Below are 23890 nucleotides of genomic sequence, written 5' to 3'. Positions count from 1 at the left end.
GGAAATGGTTTAGAAATATTTTTTTTAGCTATTAAAAAAAAACCCCTCAACCCAACAATTTTGTGTATTGGAACATTTATCACAAAGCTCTGAGTTTTAGGAGCTGAAGCAGAGTTGTATCGTAGACTAGCTTAGACTTCTAATGTCCTGCTTTCAGTTCTATCAGTTTTTGGAAAAAAACTTGCTTGGATTCCTTTTTAAAGTTAAGGTTTCCTTTAAACTCTAAAATAAACTTTTCTGGAAGTTCAGGAATAATAATAATAATTAAAAAAAAAGAAACAAACCCCATCAGAAATTCCAGCAGTGTTTTGCCACAGCTAGGATTTCTGTCATGTCAGTAGCCCACGTGGATGTGGCAGGAGAAGTGGAGTGGCTTTTCAGGGTGATGTTCAGAAAATACCAAAGCAAAAAGCTGTGAGGCAATTTTACTATTGCCTGCTTGCTAGATATCTGATATGGGCTGAAAGCACACAGAACTGTCCATGTTTTGCTCTTCCAGCTCTATCACTCTCTCTTTTTTCTCTTTTCCCCATAAAGGCTGTTCTCACTTGTGAGGAGAAGCCGGGCTGGAACTCACAGCATCGTGGAAGGCGCCTTGCAGAGGATCCAGTTCCAAGCTCCCCGAGGGTGGTGTGACGTGCTGTGCCTGGGCCAAGGCTGGTTCAGTGCTCCTGGGGAAGGAGCTCCGTGGGGAGGGTCCTGCCCCGCTCAGCTGCGCCGGGGCGCTGCCCCTGCCGCGGGCTGGCTCCGCTCTCGGCGCTCGCAGTTCTCGTAGGTGCACTCTGCCAGCTGTGGCCTGGCAGGAGAGACGTGGGAGAGGGTTCAGGCTGCTCTGGGCTTTGCCAGGGGCTCCAGTGGGAGTCAGAGGAAGCGTCTGCAGCACTCTGACACATCCACTCTTCGGTAGATTTTAAGGGTCTGAGCTGCAGCTGCTGTGCTACACCTTAAAGTTTTCACAATCTCCTGCACCTTTAGCATCCACTGTGCTTCTCTCCTGTCCTGCCCAGAGCCTTGTGAGGTTGTGACAAACCTGTCCTGAGGAGGATCTTCTCATGTGAGTGTTGGCTTTAACCCTTCTTACCTGTGTAGGGATCTAAGCAAATATAACCAAGCATGCAATGTGGTTTAGACCCTGATAAATCAGCAAAACTGCCCTTTTTAATGGTTTTTTTACAAATAATTACAGATTTGACTGTAGGATTAAATTCCTTGTTTCTCTGGCTGTGCCCTGTACACTTGACTGCTGGAATGGCCATTGCTGTTGGAAAAGCTCAGGGAAGATGACATGGGGTAACTCAGGAAGGAGGTATCACAAAGAAATCACTCAAATTGAAAGAGAGCATCCCCAAGCAGATGTAATTATCCTTGACCTCAGATAAGTCTTCTTTACCATTAGATCAAGGATTGGTTTTGGTGGGATTTTTTTGGTATATTTTTTGTTTACTTTAAAATTTATTTCTTCCTGTCCCAGAAGTTTGGCCGCTCCAGCTGTCAGGACCATCCAGGATCAGTGTTGTGCTGGGTAATGGGAAATGCCAGAGGTTTGTGGGGGCGTGCTGTGGATTCCAGCCCTAGAACCAGGCCCTGCCACACCTGAGCTGGGCTCCACTGTCTCCATACCTTCCCTGCACACTTGGCTGATCTCATCAGCTTTGGTGGGGCAGCTTTTTCTGCTCCATTACAAAATGGGGTGCAGAGGGATGGGAAGATTTCTGTTTCACAGTGTCAGCACAAAAATCCCCATCCCTAACCTTTCCCTTGGGTGGATGATCCATTGCTGGTTTAATGTGGCATCACAGAGCCATGGAATGGTTTGGGTTGGGAGGAACCTTAAAGCTCAGCCAGTGCCACTCCCTGCCATGGGCAGGGACACCTTCCACTGTCCCAGGCTGCTCCAATTCCCATCCAGCCTGGCCTTGGGCACTGCCAGGGATCCAGGGGCAGCCACAGCTGCTCTGGGCACCCTGTGCCAGGGCCTGCCCACCCTCCCACCAGCAATTCCTTCCCAATATCCCATCCAGCCCTGCCCTCTGGCACTGGGAGCCATTGCCTGTGTCCTGTCCCTGCATGCCTTGTCCCCAGTCCCTGTGCAGCTCTCCTGGAGCCCCTTCAGGCCCTGGCAGGGGCTCTGAGCTCTCCCTGGAGCTTCTCTTGTGCAGGTCTCTCAGCCTGTCTGTAGCCTTCCAGCCATGCTCTGGGCTTATGGTTCTTCTAAACTCTTCTCAGCCCTTTCTGGTACAGCAGCCATGGGCTGTGGTCTCTCCAAACTGTCCTCACACCACTGGGGTCTCCTCAGCTGTCCCCAAGCCACAACCTCCTCTCAGCAGTGTCCAGTCCTTGTTCCCTCACACTGGCTGACCTGGCCATCAGCTCAACCCTCTCCTTGCCCCAGCAGCCTGCTCTGAGGCCAGAAAATTGTTACCAAGACCAAGGACACGCTGCATTTCTCACCTTGGCCATCCTCACTCTCCTGCAGGGTAACACGAGTAGAAGGCAAGACATCCTTACCTGGCCAGGCTGGAAGGAGCAGAGGGGGGACCTGTGAAGTGGAAATGGTGATGTGGGTTAGCAATGAGGTCAGAGTGGGCTGAGGAGCTGCACTGAGGGGTGGCTGTGACACTCCAGTGAAAGGGAAGGAGCCCTGATGTCAGGCATCTGTCCCTCTCCATATGCTTGGGAATTAGGCACTGGAATATAAGGAGAAAAGTATTTTTGGCTGGTCTGACAACCACTACTGTTCCAGATAAGTGGTGGCTTCCATGAGTGTGACACCAGCCTGTCCCTACAGATGACATCCCATTCTTCTCAGTCCCCTCCTGCCCATGCCAGCACTCAGCAGCACTGCAGGGCTGGGGACCAGGAGCCTCCTGGCTGCTTGGGATGTTGTGTGCCTCAGTCCAAGGGCTGATTCTCATCCCCTGTAAGCTGGGCACTCCCTGGGATTTCACAAATGCTGGGGAAGTGCTGGGTAGTGAGGCCCTGGGGGACTCACAGGGGTGCTCTGTAAAAGGAGGAGATTAAACTTGTGTGGCATGCAGCAAAGGTGAATCCTGGCTTTGGGCTGCAGGGAAAGAGATAGTTATTAGCCTGCTTCAAGGGAAAAAAAACCCCAAAGATCTGGTTATGTAGGCAGTGGGTTATCCACTAATTTCCTCTCTGTTGGTTTATCAATATTTCTTCTTGGGCACAGGGAAACTCCTGCTCCCTCTGAATTTCCAAAGGCCCCTCTGTCAGCCAAGAGCTCTTGGCTCTTCTTAGGTTTCCTGCTAGAATTGTCCCTCTCCTAGGGCAGAAAATCATAACATAAATAACACTCCCTCTCTCCAAACAAACCCAGTCTCCTCCTACCTGACTTGTCTGCACATCTGTGTTACGTTGATGTGGCCAGAAATGTGTATTCTATCACCATCTGTAGCACATATCATCTACTAATGGGCCATCTTTAAAACCAGCTGGGGCAATCATCTTTATCTTTTCCACAACCCATCCTCCCTCCAGTTAGATATCATCTGCTGCTGGGCCATTGAGTCCCAGGGCATGACTGATAAAATTCCATCATCCCACTGGGAGATGCTCCAGCCAGGGGGAGGAACCAAGCATTTCCCACCTAGATAAAAACTGAGATTTTGGACACCAAGGTACCTTCTTTCCACTGGATTCCAGAGGAAATCCAGACCTTTCCACATCATCCCTGGAGCTTCAGAGGAAACTGCCCCTTCTCCAGGAGCACTGCTCCAGCTGAACCACATCTGCCACTGCAGGAGGATGCAGCCACCATTGAATGGGACTGTGCCAACACCCTGACTGACTGACGGGTGTCAGCTTGGATTCTGACTCTGGCAGGGTTGGAATTGTCCTTTGTAATACTGTACTTCTATTTTAACTTTCTTAGTAAAGAACTGTTATTCCTATTCCCACATCTTTGCCAGAAAGCCCCTTAATTTCAAAATTTTAATTTAGAGGGAGGGGGCTTATATTGTCCATTTCAAAGAGAGGCTTCTGCCTTTATTAGCAGACAATTGTCCTTCTAACCAGGACAGCATCCAGCAGGATGGAAGGGAAGTCAGGACACTGACCTTCTCTGGAGAAAAAGGCGAAGCTCAGCATCGCCAGCAGAACCACCACCTTGACTCCCAGCGGCACGAAGATGAGGATCATGAAGGAGGAGCTGTGGGGCGCCCTGAACCTGTAGAAGTAGAGGGCTCCCTCGGCCCTGCCGTGGCTGTTGACGGCCGTGCAGGTGTATTTCCCGTCGTGGCTCAGGCTGCGCAGCTCCTTGCTGACGCGGTGGCCGGAGGGGCTGCCCGAGCCCGGGCTGCTCCCGGGGGGCCCGCTCCAGCTCAGGGCAGGGGCCGGCTCCCCCTCGGCCGTGCACCGAGCCTGGAAGGTGTGGTCCCTGCTGGAGCTCACCGTGATGTTAATGATCCTCGGGGCGGCTGCGGGAATCACAAAAGCGCAGGGAAAGCGCCTGCGTCAGGCGGGGCTGGTGCGCAACACCTGGGATGAAGTTTTGGTCTGGGTTGTGCTGGCAGGGTAAAAGTTGGATATTGGGTGAGAGCTGGGCCTGCCCCAGCCCTAAACACTCCCCCTGTGCCCCTGTGCTCAGGTGAGACCCCACCTGCAGAGCTGCCTCCAGCCCTGGGCTCCAGCAGCACAAGGACGTGGAGCTGCTGCAGCCAGTGCAGAGGAGGCACGGAGATGCTGCAGGGCTGGAGCCCCTCTGCTCTGGAGCCAGGCTGGCAGAGCTGGGGGTGCTCAGCTGCACAAGAGAAGCTCCAGGGAGAGCTCAGAGCCCCTGCCAGGGCCTCCAAGCAAAATGGGGGTAAACTTTTTAGCAGGACTTGTAACAGGACAAGGGTTGATGTTTCAAAACTAAAAGAGTAGAGATTTAGATTTGATGTAAGGAGAAATGTTTTTGAAAAGAGGGTTGCCTAGAGCAGCTGTAGCTGCCCCTGAATCCCTGGAAGTGTCCAAAGCCAGGCTGGAAGGGGCTTGGAGCAAGCTGGGAGAATGGAAGGTGTCCCTGCCATGACAGGGAGGTTGGACAAGATGAGCTTTAAAGGTTCTCTTCAACAGAAACTATTTAATGACTCAATGGATGTTGGAATCATCCCTCTCCTTCCTTGTTTTGCTTGGCACTTTTTTCTCCTAAATTTCCCCACCCAGTCCATGTTGGATAGAGGGGCAAAAGAATTCACCCAGCAAGCCTGGATGCAAGGATGTGTACTCTGTTTGTTTTATCCCAGTAGTGGCTCACACATTTTTCTGAACTTTGGTCAACTTCAGCTGTTGTGCTCTTCCTTGGTGGCAGAGAAGTGCCACCCACCACTGTAGGCACAGGTGCAGCTGGTGACCTTTTTGGACTTGGCTGCTTCTCCACAAGGTCCAGGACATGTCATCCACAGTGTTCTGCACAAGCATTTCATGGCTATTCCTTTGATCTCTGACCTCCAGAGCACACATGGATTTGTGTGAGCCCTTTGCTCAGTGCCTGAGGCTTGCTAGATTTGGCAGGTTAGTTACAGGGAAAATGTCTACTTTTCCCTATAAATATCCACGACCTATTTTTGATTATTTTCTTTCCAGCCCCAGAGTTACCAGGTCAGTTTCAGGTTGGACATTAGGAGAAATTTCTTCACAGAAAGGGTGATTAGACATTGGAAGGGGCTGCCCAGGGAGATGGTGGAGCCTTCATCCCTGGAAGTGTTCTAAAAAGTGTTACAGGAAGTGAAGGGCACTAAATGAGAGCCTCACAGAGGAAGAGCAGTTTTTTCAGAATTCAGTTTTTTCAGACTGGACAACAAAAATAGAGTTTGCAACCACATGTCTTCCCCTTTGTCCATGTAGTGGAGGAGGAATCTGAGGCTGTGTGTTGTGGGTCTGTTTTGGTGTTTAAATTAACCTTTTAAGCATTAATTAACCCTCCCAACCACAGTGTCAGGGCCCAGTCCCAAGCAGGGAACTGTATCTGTGTGTGTTATCATTCCTCTGCTGTTAAAATCCAGTCAGCCCCTGAGGGACAGGTCTTGCTGCTATGCTGCCCTGGTCCTGCTGTGTGTGAGGGTTCAGGATCTGGTGCAACTGAAGGAGAGCCAAAACTGTGCAGAGCTGCTCAAGAAACAGCCAAACTCGTCATCTGGACACCCACACTGCACAGCAGGCATAGGGAACTTCCCTCTTGGAAACAAAACCATCCAACCTCACGGCCTGGGTAAGATCTGAGTCTGATTCTGAGTCCTCCTGTATCCCCTATATCCCCCTCAGTCTGTGAGCTTGCCCTGGGAATGAGATTAACATTTAACATTTGTTGCTCCAAACTGGTTTTCCAGGAAAAACTTTTTGGGTTTTTTTCCCAGGAAAAACTGCCAGAGCCTCACCATTTCCTTACCAGTTTTGCTCCTATTCCCTTCCCTGCATTGTGCTCACTGTCTCACATTGGAAGACTGACTCATATTGGAAAATGGGTTTTCCTTGTTATAATGGAGAAAAGAAACCCAACCATTTTCCACCATTGGAAAACCATCTCAGGTAAATTTCTGCTACCATTTGTCATTTCCCACACCCTTGTGGCTCTTCCCTAGAGGGTAGCTTTGCTTCCTTTGCCTATTGTGGGAAACAGAAAATGTTTAAACTCTCAGAAAGCTGTGTGAAAGCAAATTTCAGGATGGAGAAATGCAAGAATGCTGAAGATGCAAGGACAAGAAACAAAAGGGCTGTGAGCTGTGTAGAGACAGGCCTCAGGAAGATATGAAGTTAAGCAAGATAGTAGAAATATGTAATCTTAATAATGAAGCTTTAACCATTGTTTTAAGCTATTAGAAGCAAGCATTGTTCAAAGCAAGATGTACGTGTGGCTTCATTAATTAGCCTGAGCAAATGCTTGTCAGCTTTTAATATTATGCTGTTAGCTGGAAAGTTGTTAAAAGACTTTGTAACAAAGAGAACTTGGTCTGCTCTGCTGCTGAAACTGTTCCACCTCCTTTGCTTGGTTCTGTAAAATGAGGCTGATGATTGGGATGGAGACAGCTGCTCCAGCACTCCCATCCTGTTGTTCGTGTTCACAGATACATGTAAATAAAAAAAAAGAGAAAAAAATATCCAGAAAAACCCATCAGCCTCCCAGGCCCTCTTACCAATCACGTGAAGCTTTATCCCATTCCTGCTCTCATACTTGTCCTGGATGTCCCCAGCCAGCTCCACCCTGCAGAAATACCTCTCGCTGTCGCTCCAGGTCAGGTTGTCCACCCTGATGGACAGGTCCTTGTGCCGGGGGTTCCCCAGCAGCTTGTACTTGTTCTTGTGGCTGATGGCAGTCCTGCACAGCTCGCTGCTGCTCTGGCTCACACACTTGAAGATCACTGTGCCATTGTAAGGCTCCCTGATCCTCCAGATGGCCGTGAGAGCCCGGTCAAAGGTTTTGTAGGGGTGTGTGAAGGTGCAGGGCAGGATCACCATCTTCCCAAGCTCTCCAGTAACGTCAGATGGGACGTGCACAGACCAGCCATTGCACTGCACACCTGCAAGCAAGCAGGGATCATGGAACTGCAGAATGCAATTGGCTCCAAGGGGCCTTAAATTTAATTTCATTCCACCTCCCTGCCATTTCCACTATCCCAGGTTGCTCCAAGCCCCATCCAACCTTTCTTTGGACATTCCAGGGATCCAGGGGCAGCCACAGCTTCTTTGGGCAGTCTGCCAGGGCCTCACCACCCCCACAGCCAATAATTTCTTCCAAATATCGAATCTAAATCTCCTCTCTTTCAGTTGAATGTATAGACATGTCTATCTACCCACTGTTCTGCTACTATCAACAGCTGTAGCAGCAGATTGTGGCTTCAGAAACATCTGTGCCTACATTCCTGTCTTATGAAACTCACTCCATTAGATTAGGGGCTCTCAGTAGCTAAGAATACCTGTAAAATGTAAAAGCATCCTGTAAGTAATTCCACCCATCCCTGGTCTTGCTGGCTCCACCATATGGGCATTCAGCTGTCAGATTACTCCTGTTAAGCTCAAAGATAAGATTTGTTTTTTGTTCCTGTGTCTGTGGCCCATGGCACCTGACAAACATCTCCGTGGCACTGAGCTTGTATTAACCTATTGTGTGTTACACAATGGACAAAGGCCATCCCAGGGCCAGTTCCCTGTTCAGATATTTACATGGAGTCAGCTCCAAGCCAGTATTTTGATTACTGAGATCTGGAGTCGTGCTGCCCTGTCATACACAATAACAGTATGGGCACTTTTCCAGCCCAGGTAATCTAATAAGCAATGCTGCAGCACTGCAGGAGCTTCATGAAGCTCATGGGCTTTGAGCACAAGGACCTGGCACTGAAAACAGCAATTGCTGTTACTTTCTAGCTTATTTGCTCTTGTTTTAGTTATTTTGCAGCAAGTCACTGTAACCTTTACTTTAGGAGAACTGTAGATTGTGTGCTTTTGAGTATGACTTGCTTCTCTCTGCCACCCTTTGATTAGCTTTTTTTTTTTTTTTGTTTTCAGTCTTAAGCAAAGAGCACCTTTTAATTTTTTTTAGCACATAATCTCCCCCCTTGCCTTCCAGATGAAAAATAATGTTAAAAATAAGTGCTTTTAATGTTAGCATCTCCGCCCATTTCCATGGAAACACAGTTTGCCTAGTTATGAGTGGAAGGAGCTGTCAACTTTCAGTGTATAATCTACCCTTAACTCTAAAGCCTCAGCATGGTAGGTCTTCCATATTCCTTTTGTTAATTCCTATCCTCCATTTGCTCCTGGAACTGAAGCTCTCCCAAGAAAGAGACAGGCAAACAGCCTGCACATCTTACAGAAGGTAACTCCCAAAAGAAGTTGTCAGGTCAGTGTTACTGCTGGCTGTCAGTGGGAAAGGTCATGAAGACAACAGCAAGAGCTGGGGACCAGCTCAGCCACCACCCTTGCTCTGGAAAATGCAGTTTGGCAGTGAAGCAAAGCAAATCCTGTGGAGTTAAATGGAATTTAAGTGCATATTTGAAGTTAAATGTGAGCTTAAATGCTCAGTGGAACTGGACAATATTGTTTCTGCTGCATAGTAACTCCTAAGGAAAATGTAGCAGAGAGGTGATGAAAATGCTGCATCGACCTGGCAAAGCTGGGGAAAAGCTAGATTAAATTCCTCTTCAGGTTAGGGAAACAGAGAAATGCAAAACCCCCCAAAAACTGACCAACTCTCCAGCAAACACTAATCCTGAGTTTTCCCAGTGCTGCCACACGCACTTGGAATTTCAGGATACTTTTAAGCAACATGATGGAGAGTGCAGTTGTAGGAGAGTTTGCTGCAGCAGGCAGTTCCCTGCACTGGGACTGGAGAGAAGCTGTGATGAGGCAGGGGCTGGCAGCCAGCTCAGGACTCACCCTTCCTGGAGATGCGAAGGAGGCACAGGAGAACCAAGCCCAGCTCCCTCATGCTGCTCACTGCTCTCCCCTGAGGGGCACCAGCAAACCAGAACCATCTGAGCTGCTGCTCTTGCAGTCACACAAGGTTTTTTCCAGGGGTAGAAGAAGTTGTGGTTTCCTTCTCCATGGAGGGAATGAGTTGTTCAGCTGATCCAGCTCTGGGTTCAGGTATTAATAGTTCTGTGGTCAGTCATATGAAAATTACACCAGAAGGAATCACAGGATTAACCATTTTCCAGCTAAGGGGAGGGAACTGCAGACTGGAGCAGCAAACATGGGGCAACAGGGGATGGCTTTTGCTACCCACTCACCAGCCCAGAGGAAATCCAAATGCAATCTGCCTGAGGCTGTGACAACCAAGGCTTTTACTGTCCTAGCTTAAGGCAGCTCCTTCTCCTGGAGAAGGAACCTGAAGCCTGAACCCGGAGCCTTCAAACCAGCTGTGCTTTACCCCTCGTGCTCACTGGATCTTGTCATCCCTAGGTACAGAAAAACCCCAAACCACTCTTCTTTTGGGGACACTTGTGCCGAGGTTCACTGGTGGATGAGTGGTTTGGTGTCCCTGGTGCTCTGTCCACACTCACATGACCCTGATGAGTGACGTGTCATTCCCTCCTTTGAAATAAGATTAATTCCATCTTTTTGCCTTGTGCAAATGTTTGCTGCTTTCCTTCTGGCTTTAGCTTTAGCAAATTTACTGTGCAGTTTGCTCATCTGCAGAGCTGATGGTGTTTTTATTACCCTTATAGTGATCTCATGGCTAAGTTTAACAGCCTTGGGGCATGAATTCCCTGCCTGGCTTCAGCCTGAGGTTTGCTGCCTTTGCCAGAGGGAGGGAGGAATGGTGTGGTGGATAATCTCACCTCGCCTGGGGTGCTGCTGAAGGGCTCTGCTGCCTCCCTCCTGGATGGTGCCGGGGACAGCAGCACCCACAGGGCTCACAGACGGCTTGGAGCAGCCTGCTCTGGTCCCTGCCCTTGGATGATGCTCCAGGCGCCTCCCATCCCGCAGCATCCCGAGATTCCAGCTGCAGGCAGCCGCTGGAGGGCTCCCAGAGCCAGGAGATGCTGCTGAGTCGCTGCTGCTGCTTTCCCTGTGCCAGAGCCAGCGCCCACCCCAGGAGGAATGCCAGCGCTCCCCTTGGCTCCCTTCGCCCTGCTCCTGCCACCCCTGCTCCCTTCTGACCCCGAGGACAATCTCCTAGAAGGGGGACCTTGAGATGTGGTCATGTGAAGGGTGCTCCCTGCTTTCTGATCCCTTTATTCCTTCTGTTTTCAGTGTTTGTGAAGTGAGAGATTTCTGTTTCCCCCAGGCTTTTTTGGAGGATGCTCTGAGAGTATCCAGCTCTTATTTATGGTTTTTGGACCTGTTGCTACTGAGCCAAGGGTGTTAATTTTTCAAACATCGACTTTGATCCCTGCCCTGTCCCCTCTGCATGTCATCCTTGGGCAGGAGCATCAGGACCAGTGGTCTGATTACTTTGCAATCTGTCCTCAGTAGCTGTAAAACATTATTCATGCCAGCAGCAGCTGAGGAACCTGAGGGTAAGGGTGATGGAAGCAGCAAGTAAGAGACCTGTAATCCCTACCACATCTGTGATATCTGCCTTTTCTGTGTACCTCCCTCTTTTTCCCCCATGTGCAGTTTGATTTTATCTATTTGTGATGTAAAGTTTTTGGTGGTGTGACTTTTTAAGCATTTCACCACTCATGGCACAGTGGGACTCAGTGGATTGAAGTAAAAGATTAAAGTGAAATCCATGTTAAAAACATCTTGTTACAGTGAAGCATAAATGATTCATGTAAAGAATAGCTGCAGTTAACACCAGTATGATCCTCTTCCTCTTTAATGTTTTACTGCAGCATCTCCTAGAAAAATATCTGGTAAATCAGAGCAGAACTACAAATCCTTCAAGTTTTATCTGTGGTCTGATTTTCTTCTTGGACCATGGCTATTGGAATGAAACATTTTAATGTTTAAAATACAAGGTTGATAACATATAGCTGAAAAGATATACAACTACTTGAACCAGCCAAAAATTTTTGTAAGCAAAATCATCCATGGCTGTATGATCCATAGATTCTGTGACCTTTTTTCCCTGGTCTGTGCTTAAATAATGTGTAAGATTTCAGTATGGAAGCTTCTGGTCCAATACCAAAACCAGGATGCCAAATACTGGTTTTAGACCTAGTAAATTTAAAGGCTGAAAATGATGGCATTTCTCCAGCCTTCCTAAAAAATTCCTGCAGTGTTTTGTGATGAATGATTGAGGAATTGTCCCACGGGATGTTTAGATTGGATATTAGGGAAAAATTCGTCACAAAAAGTCTGCCGAGGGCAGTGGTGGAGTCCCCATCCCTGCAGGGATTTAAAAGCTGTGTGGCTGTGTGGACTGGGGACATGGGTCAGTGGTGGGCTGGGCAGTGCTGGGAATGGTTGGACTGGATGGTTTCAGAGGGCTTTTCAGCCTAAATGGTCCCACAGCTCTGTGGTTGGGTGGTGATGATTTGCACCCAAGTTCCAACACGTGGCTGGAGAGGAGCATGGCAGAGCTCATCCCTCCTGGCCCCAGGTTTGTCACTGAGGGCTGAAGAAAAGAGTTATTTGTGTAGCTGTGCCTGTGCTGACAATTCACCCACTTATTCAGGGATCAGAGTGAAGACAGGTATTTCCCTTCCCTCCCTTTAGGTCTTAGCTTCAGCTCCAAGGTTTTCTACTTCAGTTACTTCAGCATCATGTGTGTTCCTGGTCCTCTGAGAGTGCCAGCCTGCACATTTTCGAAGCAGCAGCCTCGTGTTTTGTCACATCTGGCTCTCTTCCCTGGAGGGATTGGCTCTGTGAAGTACTGGGAAGTGAAGCTGGGAGGACAGAGGGGTTTTCCCTCTGTCTGGTCCCTGCCAGCAGCAGAAAGTGGAGCTGTGCTGCCCTTTCTGTGAAGCTGCTGTGGGCTGCCCTTCTGCATCTGCTGTACCTTCCCTCTGTACCTACTTCATCCTCACCAAGGTAGAGGCAGGAAAAAAAAAGAAAAATCTACAGAGCAGGGAAAGTAGAAAGGGATGGAGGGTGTCAAATGCAGGCATCAATACTGCAGGTGACACTGATCCTGTTTTCTGGATTTGAGTGGTGCTGCTGTTGGTCTGGTTTGAAAGTCCACAGGTTCAGCCACTTGCCCTGTGGTGTTTGCTCAGCCCCTCAGCAATGCTCCTGACCTGGGAATTCCTCCTGCCTGCCATGCCATTGCTCTAAGCCTGGGCTGTTCCATCACCAGAGCTGTGTTGGCAGGCTGGTGGGGCTGGAACAGGGGTGCTGCTGCCTCTGGTGAGCATCAGCCAAAGCAAACTAAGTGTATAATTGGGTAATTTGCACCTAGGGCAATTGCTGCATGAAAAACAGCTTGTGTTATGTGCAGAACACAGCAGTGGAAAAAGGCAAAGGAGGTGTCTCTAAGTTGTTTGTTGATCTGCAGTCACATCTGAGGTGGATGAGTGGCTCTGATGTCCCAAATTTATGCATTTCTGTCCCTGCTGCAGCCTGTTCCCATCCTCTGCCCTGGCTATGAGCACCTGCAATGCTGTGCTCCCCCTGCTCTGCCCATACCAAGGCAGGTCAAAGGCACCCAGGGGCTGGTCCTGGGGCCACCACGGTGCTGGTGCTCCCTCCTCCAGACTGGGCTTGGTCCCCAGCCAGCCAGCAGTGCAGATAGCCCTGCTCTGACCACAGCTTTGTGCTGACAAGCCTCATGTGGCCACTCATTGCAGGAGCCCCAAGAGACCTTTGGCTCACAAAGGATCTGCATCAGCTTGCTTGGTGAGAGCTGTGGAATGTTCTAGGGCTGCCAGCCCTCCTCAGAGCCATGCCAGCTCATCAGGCACTGAGTGTCCCCTCCTGGCCTGGCCATCCTGTCCCCAGAGGGTCTGGCCTGGTGTGTGTGATGCTGGGATTAGCCTGAGCCAGGGGCTGAGCTGGCAGGACAGAGACACCACACAGCCCCTTGGACTGATCCAAACGACAGGCTGATCACAGGCACTTGGAATGCCACCAGAACAGAGCCTGCCCACCCTCCCTGCTGAAGGTGAGCCTTTGGGGATTTATGTGCTCTGTCTCTCCCTGCTGAATGGGCACTGCTGGTGGTTGAGGAGATTTATGCTCCTCTAGTTGTAGGTTTCACAGCCCTGCTCTGGATCAGGGCTGCTCTCCTTTGGAAGGAGTGTGGGCTGTTTCTTCCCACCAGGGCACACACTGTCTGAAGCACATCCTGAACTTTCCCTTGACAGAGCACTCTTGGCAGTGAAAGGGTCTGATCCATGATCTGGGCTCTGCTGCCTCACTTCACAGGCTCCAAACAGATTCAGAAGCACCCAGAGTCAGATCTGTGAGAATGAATGTGGCACCTCTTTAGGATGTGCCTCTGGAGAACAACCCTACACCTCTCGTGTCACTCACTCACCCACACCCTGCCTTGCCTGGGATCCTGTGCCCTTTAGAGTGACATTATTGTGGCATTTTCTCTGGGAAATGTTAAATCCTGTTGTCCTTTGCCTGTAGTGTTTTCACTGATTTAAATGCAAAGTTTGGCCAGAATGCTGTCATTCTGGCTGGCTGGCTTTTGTTTGTTTTTTGTTTGTTTGTGGGATTTTTTGTTGAGTTTGGTGGGGGTTTTTTTTGGAACCTTGGCCTGTTTATCCATTTCCCCTTGCTGAAATTCTCCACTTGGCATAACCTGTTTCTCTGTGGCTCCAGAACTGCTCTTCAGCATCTGCAAACATCATCCACAGGTTTCTCACCTTGCAAGGGTACTCACTATCATCTCTACTCTTAAACATGGCCCAGCACAAGTTTGAAATTAATAAAGGCCAGAGGATACCACTCCATCTGCTAATGTGTTCTGCTATGTAATTTCTGGCATAGCACAGAGGGTTTTAATCCATTTTCTGCTGAACTGAGATCCCTGGGTTTCACCTGGAGTTGCCTCGTGGGGTGGGAAGGAGTGAGGGAGGGCAGAGCTCCCACAGCCCCTGCCCTGGGCAGATGTGGGAGGAAAGCTGCAGCTCTGAAGCCAAGCTGCTGAGATAATAAATGAGGCAGGGCTGAGTGATCACTCTTCCCCATGAGCTGTGTCCAGAGGCAATATTCATTGACAGCCTCGACCTGATTGTCCCAGGATTGTCTATGCTGCAGTTAAATCTGCAGCTGAGTTATAGGCAGAGACAAGAGTGTTTTAATGGCATTGTAGAGACTTGTGCCTTTAAGGAGACCACAACAAATAATTTTTGTAGGTAGCACATGACCTGGGTGAAGAGCAAGCAGTGTTCTGAACTGCTATTGAAACAGGAGACCTTGACTTGAATTCTTGGCAGAGCCTGTCAGTGCAAGATCAGCTCCTTTCTAGCTGGGACAGGAATTAGATGAGAGAGAGGAAGGCTTCCCTTGCTCTGATGGAGTGATCCTTCTCCAAGAGAAGCAGTAATTTTTGCCCTGTGGCAGGGGTTCCCCAAAAAGCAGCTTGGTGGTGGGCTTTTCATGCAGTTTAACTTTCATTGGGGTTGCTCTCAGAGTTTGGTTTTCTCAGTGGGTGTGATTTTCTGACCCATGCAGGCAGCAGGGATACAGAGGACAGACTAAATCAAAATCACAGAAATGCAGAATCACAGAATCAGAGTAACTGCCTGTGTGTTTACTCTTTGCCTTCACCTCAGGAAACATTTCTGCTACAAAATGGAGCCTTTAGTGGCAATAGGTGGCAAAATCTGGGTAGGTGTGCAAAACCAGCTGTTTCTGTGCTGTTGGTACTGAGGTCTGCTGGATCAGAAGGTACCAAAGTGGAAGTGACATGTGAATTGTAGCTGGTAAATGAATTTATAGAATCATTGAATGGGTTGGCTTAGAGGGGACCTTAAAGATCACCTGGTTTCAACCTCCCTGCCGTGTCTGGGGGCAGCTTCCACTATTCCAGGCTGCTCCAAGCCCTGTCCAGCCTTGGACACTGCCAGGCATGGGGTGGCCACAGCTTCCCTGGGCTAGCTGTGTCAGTCAGTACCTCACCACCCTCACAGGGAAGAATTTTTTGCAGTATCTAGTCTAAACCTACCCTTTTCCAGTTTAAAGACAACTTTCCTATCTTACTTTTGCTTGCTGTGGTCTGTGGTAGCACAGAAGTGCTCCCAAAAGAGCCGGTGCTAACCCTTTCAGGCCAGTGTAACCTTTACTTAATTGCAGGGCTGACATAACCTCATGTGGAGATGCAGGGTGAGATAAGAGCCCTGCCTAGGGGAGCTGGCTCCCAGTAGCAGTGATTGACGATGGCATTGACTCCTGGGATCAAGATCAGAGCTGATAGGGCGCAGCAGAAGTGCTGTGGGGAGCGCATTGTTCATGTCAGCCCTCACCTCGTGCGGGCTGGAGCACACAATAGATAATTTTCATTCCCCAGTGCTCCCTGCTCACAGCCTGTGTGCACGTGGCTGTTGGCTCAAGGACCTTGCTGGGAGCCCAGCGTTCCTGTCCAGGCAGGATTGGGAAGGGAAGCTTCCCCAGCAGATGAGTGTCACAGAGGAGCAGAGGGAGAGGAGCTGAGGAAGGGTGGTGGGGAGCTGGGGAGGGGCAGAGGAGCAGGCTGGGCTTGGGCACAGGGGATGCTGCAGGGCCAGGGAATAGCAGAGCTGGGGAGCTGAGGGCAGGATGGAGGATTCATGGATATTTCACAGGATATCCTGAGCTGGAGGGACCCACAGGGATCATCCAGCCCAGCTGCTGTCCCTGCACAGACACCCCCAAATCCCACCCTGTGCATCCCTGGAGCAGTGTCCAAACTCTCCTGGAGCTCTGGCAGCCTCGGGGCTGTGCCCATTCCCTGGGCAGTGCCCCAAACCCTCTGGGGGAAGAACCTTTCCTGAAATCCCACCTAACCCTCCCTGGCACAGCTCCAGCTGTTCCCTGGGTGCTGTCCCTGCCACAGAGAGCAGAGATTGCTGCTGCCTTTTCCTTACACTCATTTCTCCTCTCTGCAGCCCTGAGCCCCCTTTCTGGATCGTGGCCTTTGTGTGGAGATGCCTTAAAGCACAGTGTGGTGGGGCCAGGGCAGCAGCACAGTGAAACTGGTCACTGCAGGGCAGGAGAAATGCTGGCAGCCTGAGCTGAGGTCAGGTGAAGCAGGAGGTGAAGGGACTGTGCTGGTTGGGAGTGGATGGATGGGTGATGGATGGAGAGAGCAGTTAATGGCACTCCTTGGCAGACAGGGAGGGTTTCTCACAGAGCTCTGCTTCTCATGTGACATCCTCAGACCCAGAGAGGCTCTGCAGCCCCTGGGGACTCTTCCTGGGGTTTGCACAGCCCACTGGGCTGGGCCTGGGCTCACCTCGGGGTGCTTGAAATTCGCTTTGAAATTGAAATTTGAAATTGAAATTTGAAATTGAAATTGAAATTCGCTCTGCTGCGTGTCCTTAAGCATGCAGAGGGTTAAAATGCATCACCCTGGATTGCCGGTGTTGCAATTCCCTGCAGGCAAGGTGGGAAAGGAGGTTTCCCTTTCTGCTGGGGAGCTGGGTGACTAAGGACATCCACAGGCAGGCTCTGAAGGAGTGGAAAGCAGGTCACAGCATCATAAAATGGTGTGGGTTAGAAAGGACAATTAAAGCCCATCCAGGGCCACCCCTGCCATGGCAGGAACACCTTCCACTGTCCCAGGCTGCTCCAAGCCCTGTCCAGCCTGGCCTGGGACAGTCCCAGGGATGCAGGGGCAGCCACAATTCCTCTGGGAAACCTGTGCCACTATTGTTGTAGAGAGAAATTTTGATTAATCCCATGTTGGTGAAACAGAGCCAATTTCTGGTAGACAAAGAGCATTGTTTTGTTGCAGATAATCATACTGTGGAAAGATTAGCCTGTGATTTAGCAATGAGAGGAAGAGCAGACATGTACATCCTCTGAGGTATAATCTCTCATTTGTCTGTCAGGTTTAGTTATTTTGAATAGTCAGGGTTTTGCCATTTTTCCCTGAGTATATAAACAATTCCGAGTTATCTTTTGAATGCTTTTGGATAAGCTCCCAGGAGAACTTAAATCTTGGATGGATTTGTAACATGCCTGCAGGCAGCTGTCTTCTCCAGTCCTGGTTTGTGGTTACCCCTCCTGTGACCAGAGGAAAGTTTGGTAATGTGTACATGAGGAGCACTGCAACAGCCCCACGTGTCTGAGTCAGACTGTTTGGGTGCCTTTCTTCTGCTGCTTTCTCACAGCTTCATCTAAAATCACATATTTCTGCAAGTCTTACACACAGCCATCATTCTTTGGAAGGAAAAATGGAACAAAGGAATGTGCAAAAATTGCTGGCGTGATTATCAGTCACATCATAAATGGGGATTCTGTTGCCTCCTTAGATTTATGACCCAAACCTGCAGCATACAAGTGAGCAGGCTCCTCTGGGAGAAGCATTGTTGCATGGACAATGTGACTTTCCTGCACAGCATTCTTGTGGGCATTCCTCCTCAGCTATTTGGGCTTCAGAATCCCCTGGGCTGCCACGTGCTCCAGCTTGAAGGGCAGCACTGGTTCAGCCTGGCTGGTGAGTGTGAGCCTGGTGGATTCCCTGCAGGATTCCCACCCTGGGAGGCAGTGATGTGCTTCCAGCTGGGACCTGATGGGTGGTTTGGTTTGCTGTGAAGGACCATCCCACAGAGCCTCTGCAGAGTTTAGGCTGGAGCTGTGCATCCCTGTGTGTAATTCCTCTTTTGGCACCTGCTGGTGCTGAAGATGAGAGACAAGTTCTCCTTTCAGGAGGAACGAGTCAGGGGGAAAGCTGTTCTGTTCCATTGCAGGCAAAATATGAAGCAATGATCACTTGTGTAACAATGAGAAAAGCCTTTGGGGTTCAGTGGGAAAGCCTGGGTGTCTTAGTCTCGCTCAGCCTGTGTCTCAAGCATGTTGGGTGTCCCTCATTTCTGTGACACCCCCTTTGCTGCTTCCCAGCACACCTGCAGACTCCTCAAGGATGAGCACAGGTCTCCCTCTGCTCTGTCCTGCTGCTCTGCTCCTGTTCCCCAGCAGGACTTGCAAATCACAGACTCATTAAGGTTAGAAAACAGCCCTGGGATCAGAGAGTTCAACCCTCAACCTGAATTAGCACTGAATTCACCACTAAACCATGTCCCCACGTGCTCCACACCCTTTGAGCCCTTCCAGGGATGCAGGTTCCACCACTGAGCCTGCTGCAGTGCCTCACCATCCTTCCTGTGAAGAAAATTTTCACAATATCCAGGTGAAACCTCCCCTGGCACAACTTGAGGCCATGACAGACATCTCTCATTTGGTTTATTAGGGGAATTTGCCCTTTCAAAACTATTCTATCTCCTCTCTCTGCCTTGAATCAGCATTCACCTTTGTCTTAGTAAAATAACTATAGCATGTCAAATTCATCCCAAAGCTGTATCAATAATGTTTTGGCTATGTGTAATCTTGTGCTCTCTTATTTAAATCCCCATTATGTTTTGGTGTTTTGTTGCACTGCTGAGTGGATCCTTCCTTTCTTGAATCCATTATTTTTTTTTAATTTCCCAGTTAAGTTAGTGCAATCCAAAAGTGTCTTCTGTATCATGAGATTAAAAGGTGGTCAAATGACATGTAATGTGCCCCTTCTGCATGCCTCAGTGTTGGTTTTCCAGTTCTTTGGTTCTGATCCAGAACTTCTGGATGGAATAAGTCACTGGAGCTGTGGAGCCTTTTGTCATGTTACATGCTTTTTATCATTCTCCATTCCACAGAAAAGGAGTTCTGTGTCTTTAGGTTTTGTTTTCATGAGAGAAATGAATGGCATGTACTTTCCAGGAAGGTGCTGAGGGCAGCTGGGGTGGAGTGAACTCCAGTGAGGCTTCTGCTCATGGACAGTGAAGGAGCATGGATAATCTCTGGTAGATACTGGAGGGTGTTGTGGATAAAGAATGCCAATGATTAGTGAATTCGAAATGTTTGGGAGTGTGGAGAAGTCAGAATTCTTTCTCAGAGGGGTTGGTGACCCCTCCACCCTCAACACACAACAAGGAAACCAGGATTGGGGAAATGGAAAAGGGAGTGATGGCTCACAGAGCCTCTCACAATGGGATGGCCAAAAAGAAGAGGTGTCTCTTGGGACAAAGAGCAGAAATTCAATATCCCTCAGGGGATTTGTTTGTTCTGTGGACAAAAGTGTTTATTTGGTGTTGCAAGCTTGCTCTGCTCTGAGTGCCTGGCAGAAAATCGACCCAGAGGTGCCTCTGGCTGCTGAGCCACCAGCACAGGACTCGTGCTGCTGAGTGGGATTTCCCTCTCTGGGGAAGGAGAGTTGGTGTTTGAAGGTATTTTGTATGTGGGCAGGGCTGAGTCCCCACACAGTTTAGATAAAGGTGAGTTGGAGGTAAATGATGTGCTGGGTTATCCTGGAGGGAATTGGAGGGGAGATATCAGCCTGGATCCTCACATGGCCTGAACACTTCCAAATTTGGGGCAGCCACAGCTGCTCTGGGCACCCTGTGCCAGGGCCTGCCCACCCTCCCACCAGCAATTCCTTCCCAATATCCCATCCATCCCTGCCCTCTGGCACTGGGAGCCATTGCCTGTGTCCTGTCCCTGCATGCCTTGTCCCCAGTCCCTGTGCAGCTCTCCTGGAGCCCCTTCAGGCCCTGGCAGGGGCTCTGAGCTCTCCCTGGAGCTTCTCTTGTGCAGCTGAGCACCCCCAGCTCTGCCAGCCTGGCTCCAGAGCAGAGGGGCTCCAGCCCTGCAGCATCTTTCTCACCCTCCTCTGGACCTGCTCCTTCCTGCAGTGTCACACTCTCCCCCACCAAAACCATTCACCACAATCAGTTTTGTAGCTGCTTTGTGGCTGAGGCACCAGGACTGTTTGCTGGAAAATTCCACTTGAAAAAAATTATTTCTTTTCCTTCCCAGTGCATCATTCCAGGGCAGGCTCTTCCTAGAATTATTTCTCTAAGTGTTCTAATTAGCAGATCTGATCCTGAACCTCCCACTGATCTCAGCCTTATCTGATTAAACTGATTACCAATCCAAGAATGTTTAATCTAAAGTGAAGGGATTTGTAGTTAGTCAGTTTCCTAAGACCATGGCTTCTATCCATTTTCTTCTAATCTATATATTTTCATGATGAGGTAAAAGGAAAAAAGAACATAGACTTTCTAAAGTGTCTGCATTTGAACTCCCATTTTTGCAATTGTGCATATGCAGTTTTATTTTACTAAAAAAATTGCTCTTGGTGACATTGCCATCACTTGTCCTAAAATTAGAAGCAATTGCTCCAATGTTCCAAGTACAACAGTATTTTACCTCACAGGTGCTTCTATTTGTGCACAGGATTGATTTTGTTGCTCCCTTCCAAGAGTTTGAATTTGCTGTGGTAAATCATTGTGCCAGTGATCTTAGAGGAATGTTCCAAACTAAATGGTGAGCACTGTGAAGATGAATTTTTTTATTTAAATTTTTGCTTTGAGGAAACAGCCTCAAGATGTATCAGGGGAGGTTTAGGTTGGACATTAAGGAAAAGTTTCTTCACTGGAAGGATTGTCCTGCCCAGAGCTGTGGTGGAGTCCCCACCCCTGGAGGGATTTAAAAGCTGTGTGGATGTGGAATTTGGAGACAAGTGGGTCAGTGGTGGCCTGGGCAGTGCTGGGGGGAATTTGATGGTATTTTCCAACCTTAACCATTCTGTGACTCTTTTCAATGATTCTGCTATGCACTGGAGTGCAATAAGTCAGGGGAGCCTCAGCCTCCAGGTAAATAATTTAAACTTCACAACCTCTTTGGGGACCTAAAATGACCCTTCTGACCCACATCCCTGAAGTATTAAGGCCTCCAACTCCTTTTTAAACAGTTTCTGTTTCAATGTATGTGAAATTAATTGCCACAAGTCACTGAGGTGTATTTATTTTGAGAGTTAGGCTGTTTCATCATCTCATTCCAAATCTGGAAAAAGCCCAAACTGCTGGTAACAAAATGGGCCTTACCACCTGAAGGCAGTTTTCCATGGCTAGACAAAGAGAAATTTCACAAAGGTGTTAATTTGTGCCTAACAATTCACCTGCCATGGGGTCCTTGCACTCTGAGGGAGAGGAAAAAAAGAAACAATCAAAGAATAATCTTTTCAATGCACTGCCCTGCTTCCTCGTGGGTAGCATCTTTCTTAGAGGGTGAATTATGCCCAGCTATGGCCAAATTCTGTGTCAATCCCTTCACACTTACTGTCAAGATTCAAAAGATTAGATGATTATCAACACCAGTGTTCTTTGTGCTGCTTGTTTTTCATGTGCAACATGGTAAAACCAAACAGAACCTGCAGCAGTCCTGGAGGATCAGATAAAGGACATTGCATTGTTGCATCTCCCCAGATTTGAGCAATTTGACATGAAATTTGGAGTCTTGGGGGGAATTATGGACATCAGACATCACCAGAGAGTGGCTGAGGAAGTGGCAGTCAGGCAGTTCATCTGAGTCAGACTTTTGGATAAAATGTGACTCCAAGCAGATGTTTCCCAGTAGCTAGGGGTTTTTTTTTAAACTCTAATTTTATTTATGCTTTTGTTTGTTTATTTGTTTTTATTAAATTTTCCCTGCAAATTATTTTTTAGTAGTATTTACTTATGTATATGTGTATTTCTTGTCAGAATTGTAAACACAGTGACATCTCTTTGCTGACACTGGGAGGTAGTCTAGGAAAATACCCCAAAATTTCTGCCCAGCATGTTTCTTATGAGTCTGGTATTCCCTGTGTATCAGTAAAAAAAGAGTGCTTGAAAAAGAAGGGTTATCTGAATAGTATTTATTTGGTCTAAAGGTAAAAAAAACCCCAAGCCAACAAATAAAAAAACAAAGCAAAAAAATCCAGTTACAATAATAGGATAAATTAGTTCTCTTAGCAAAGACAGTATTTTGAAGGATAATGGGAAAAAGAATAGTATGCATGTTCTGACTGACTTACAAGTCAAATTTCCAAATAGCTGTTGTTTTCTGAGGGGTGATGGGAAGAGTAAATTCTCTGGATAGTGTAAAATTTAAAGTTAATTCTGAATGATGTGCAAAATCTTTGTTAATGGCTGGGACATGGCCTTCATCTTTTGTTGTTTTTCACTTCTGTGCATATGATTTCTTTATGGTACTGCCAAAATGTCTCTGTTGCTCAGCAACAGCAGGCTGGAATAGCACCAGTCAGAGGAAATCTGCTGATTTACACTGGACATAAATTGTGTTCTCTTGCTCAAGTGCATATTTTGACATAAGGGGGAAAGCAGCTTTTGTAGATTTGCCTCTCTGGGGCACTCGTGCTCCTGGGTGGGGACATCTCAGTTCAGGCATTAAAAATACCTTTTTACCCTGCAGTTGGGTAAATCCTAGAACCAGAGGATGGTTTGGGTTGTGTTGGACACCCAAAGGCCATCAGTCCAACCCCTGCAATGAGCAGGGACATCTCCCACTACCCCAAGTGGCTCAGAGACCTGCCCAGCTGGCCCTGGACTTTGTCCAGGGATGGGGGAACCATCATCTCTCTGGGCAACCTTCACCACCCTCTCCATGTGAAATTTCTTCTTTTTATCTGGCCAGATTTGATCTTCTTTTAGTTTAAAACCATCAACCCTTTTCCCATGGTAACAGGCCCTGATGAAAAGCTTGTCCACATTTTTCTTAAAGAGGCCTTTGGGTACTGAGAGGCTACAAAAATATCTCCCCAGAGCCTTCTGTCTCTCCAGGTGAGCACCCCAGCTCTCCCAGCCTGGCTCCAAAGCAGAGGAACTCCAAAGCCCAGGAACTCCAAACCCTCTGTGCCTGCTCCAGGCATTTTCTAGACACAACATCACCTCATCTAACCCCAGCCTGGGGTCCAGCAGGCTGGGAATGAATCACTGCCTGGTCTGGGGAGGTGTGTGTAGCTCTGACTGCAGCTCTGCTGGTCCCTGTGCCTCGGGCTGGTTGTGCCCCCTGTGCAGGACCTGCAGGTTTAAGGAGGTTTGATGCCACAAAATGCCAAAGGACTGAGAGAGCTGGGGATGTTCATCCTGGAGAAGGATCTGAGGAGCTCCTCTGAGTGCCTAAATGGGCTCCAAGAGAGCTGGAGGAGGGTTTTGGCCAAGTCTTGGGTGGGAGGACACAGGGAATGACTTCCCACTGCCACAGGGCAGGATTAGATAAAATTTTGGGAAGGAATTGCTGGTGGGAGGGTGGGCAGGCCCTGGCACAGGGTGCCCAGAGCAGCTGTGGCTGCCCCTGCATCCCTGGCAGTGCCCAAGGCCAGGCTGGATGGGAATTGGAGCAGCCTGGGACAGTGGAATGTGTCTCTGCACATGGGAACAGGGACCCTTAACCCAAACAATTTTGTGATTCTATGATTCTGTGATAAACACAAAGAGCAGAATTTAAAAGTTTCCTATGGATTCCTCACACACTGATTTAAAAAAATTATTTTCCAGTGCCTTCTACACTACTTGTTTAAGAGATAACCTATCTT

General features: G+C 48.7%; 1 protein-coding gene across 1 annotated transcript; it reads right to left on the bottom strand.

Moving 5' to 3' along the window:
* Positions 1-708: 708 nt before the first annotated feature.
* SIGLEC15 (sialic acid binding Ig like lectin 15) lies at positions 709-9424 on the bottom strand. The gene is made up of 5 exons (XM_056513877.1): positions 9373-9424; positions 7134-7517; positions 4077-4436; positions 2509-2539; positions 709-796 (listed from the first exon to the last, which is right to left on the bottom strand). Exons 1-5 carry the CDS (start codon positions 9422-9424, stop codon positions 709-711), a joined length of 915 nt encoding a protein of 304 aa, XP_056369852.1.
* Between the last annotated feature and the right edge of the window lie 14466 nt (positions 9425-23890).

The sequence above is a fragment of the Oenanthe melanoleuca genome, chromosome Z, assembly GCF_029582105.1.
Source record: "Oenanthe melanoleuca isolate GR-GAL-2019-014 chromosome Z, OMel1.0, whole genome shotgun sequence".
NCBI lineage: Eukaryota > Metazoa > Chordata > Aves > Passeriformes > Muscicapidae > Oenanthe > Oenanthe melanoleuca.
This window is presented reverse-complemented; position numbering and strand designations above follow the sequence as displayed.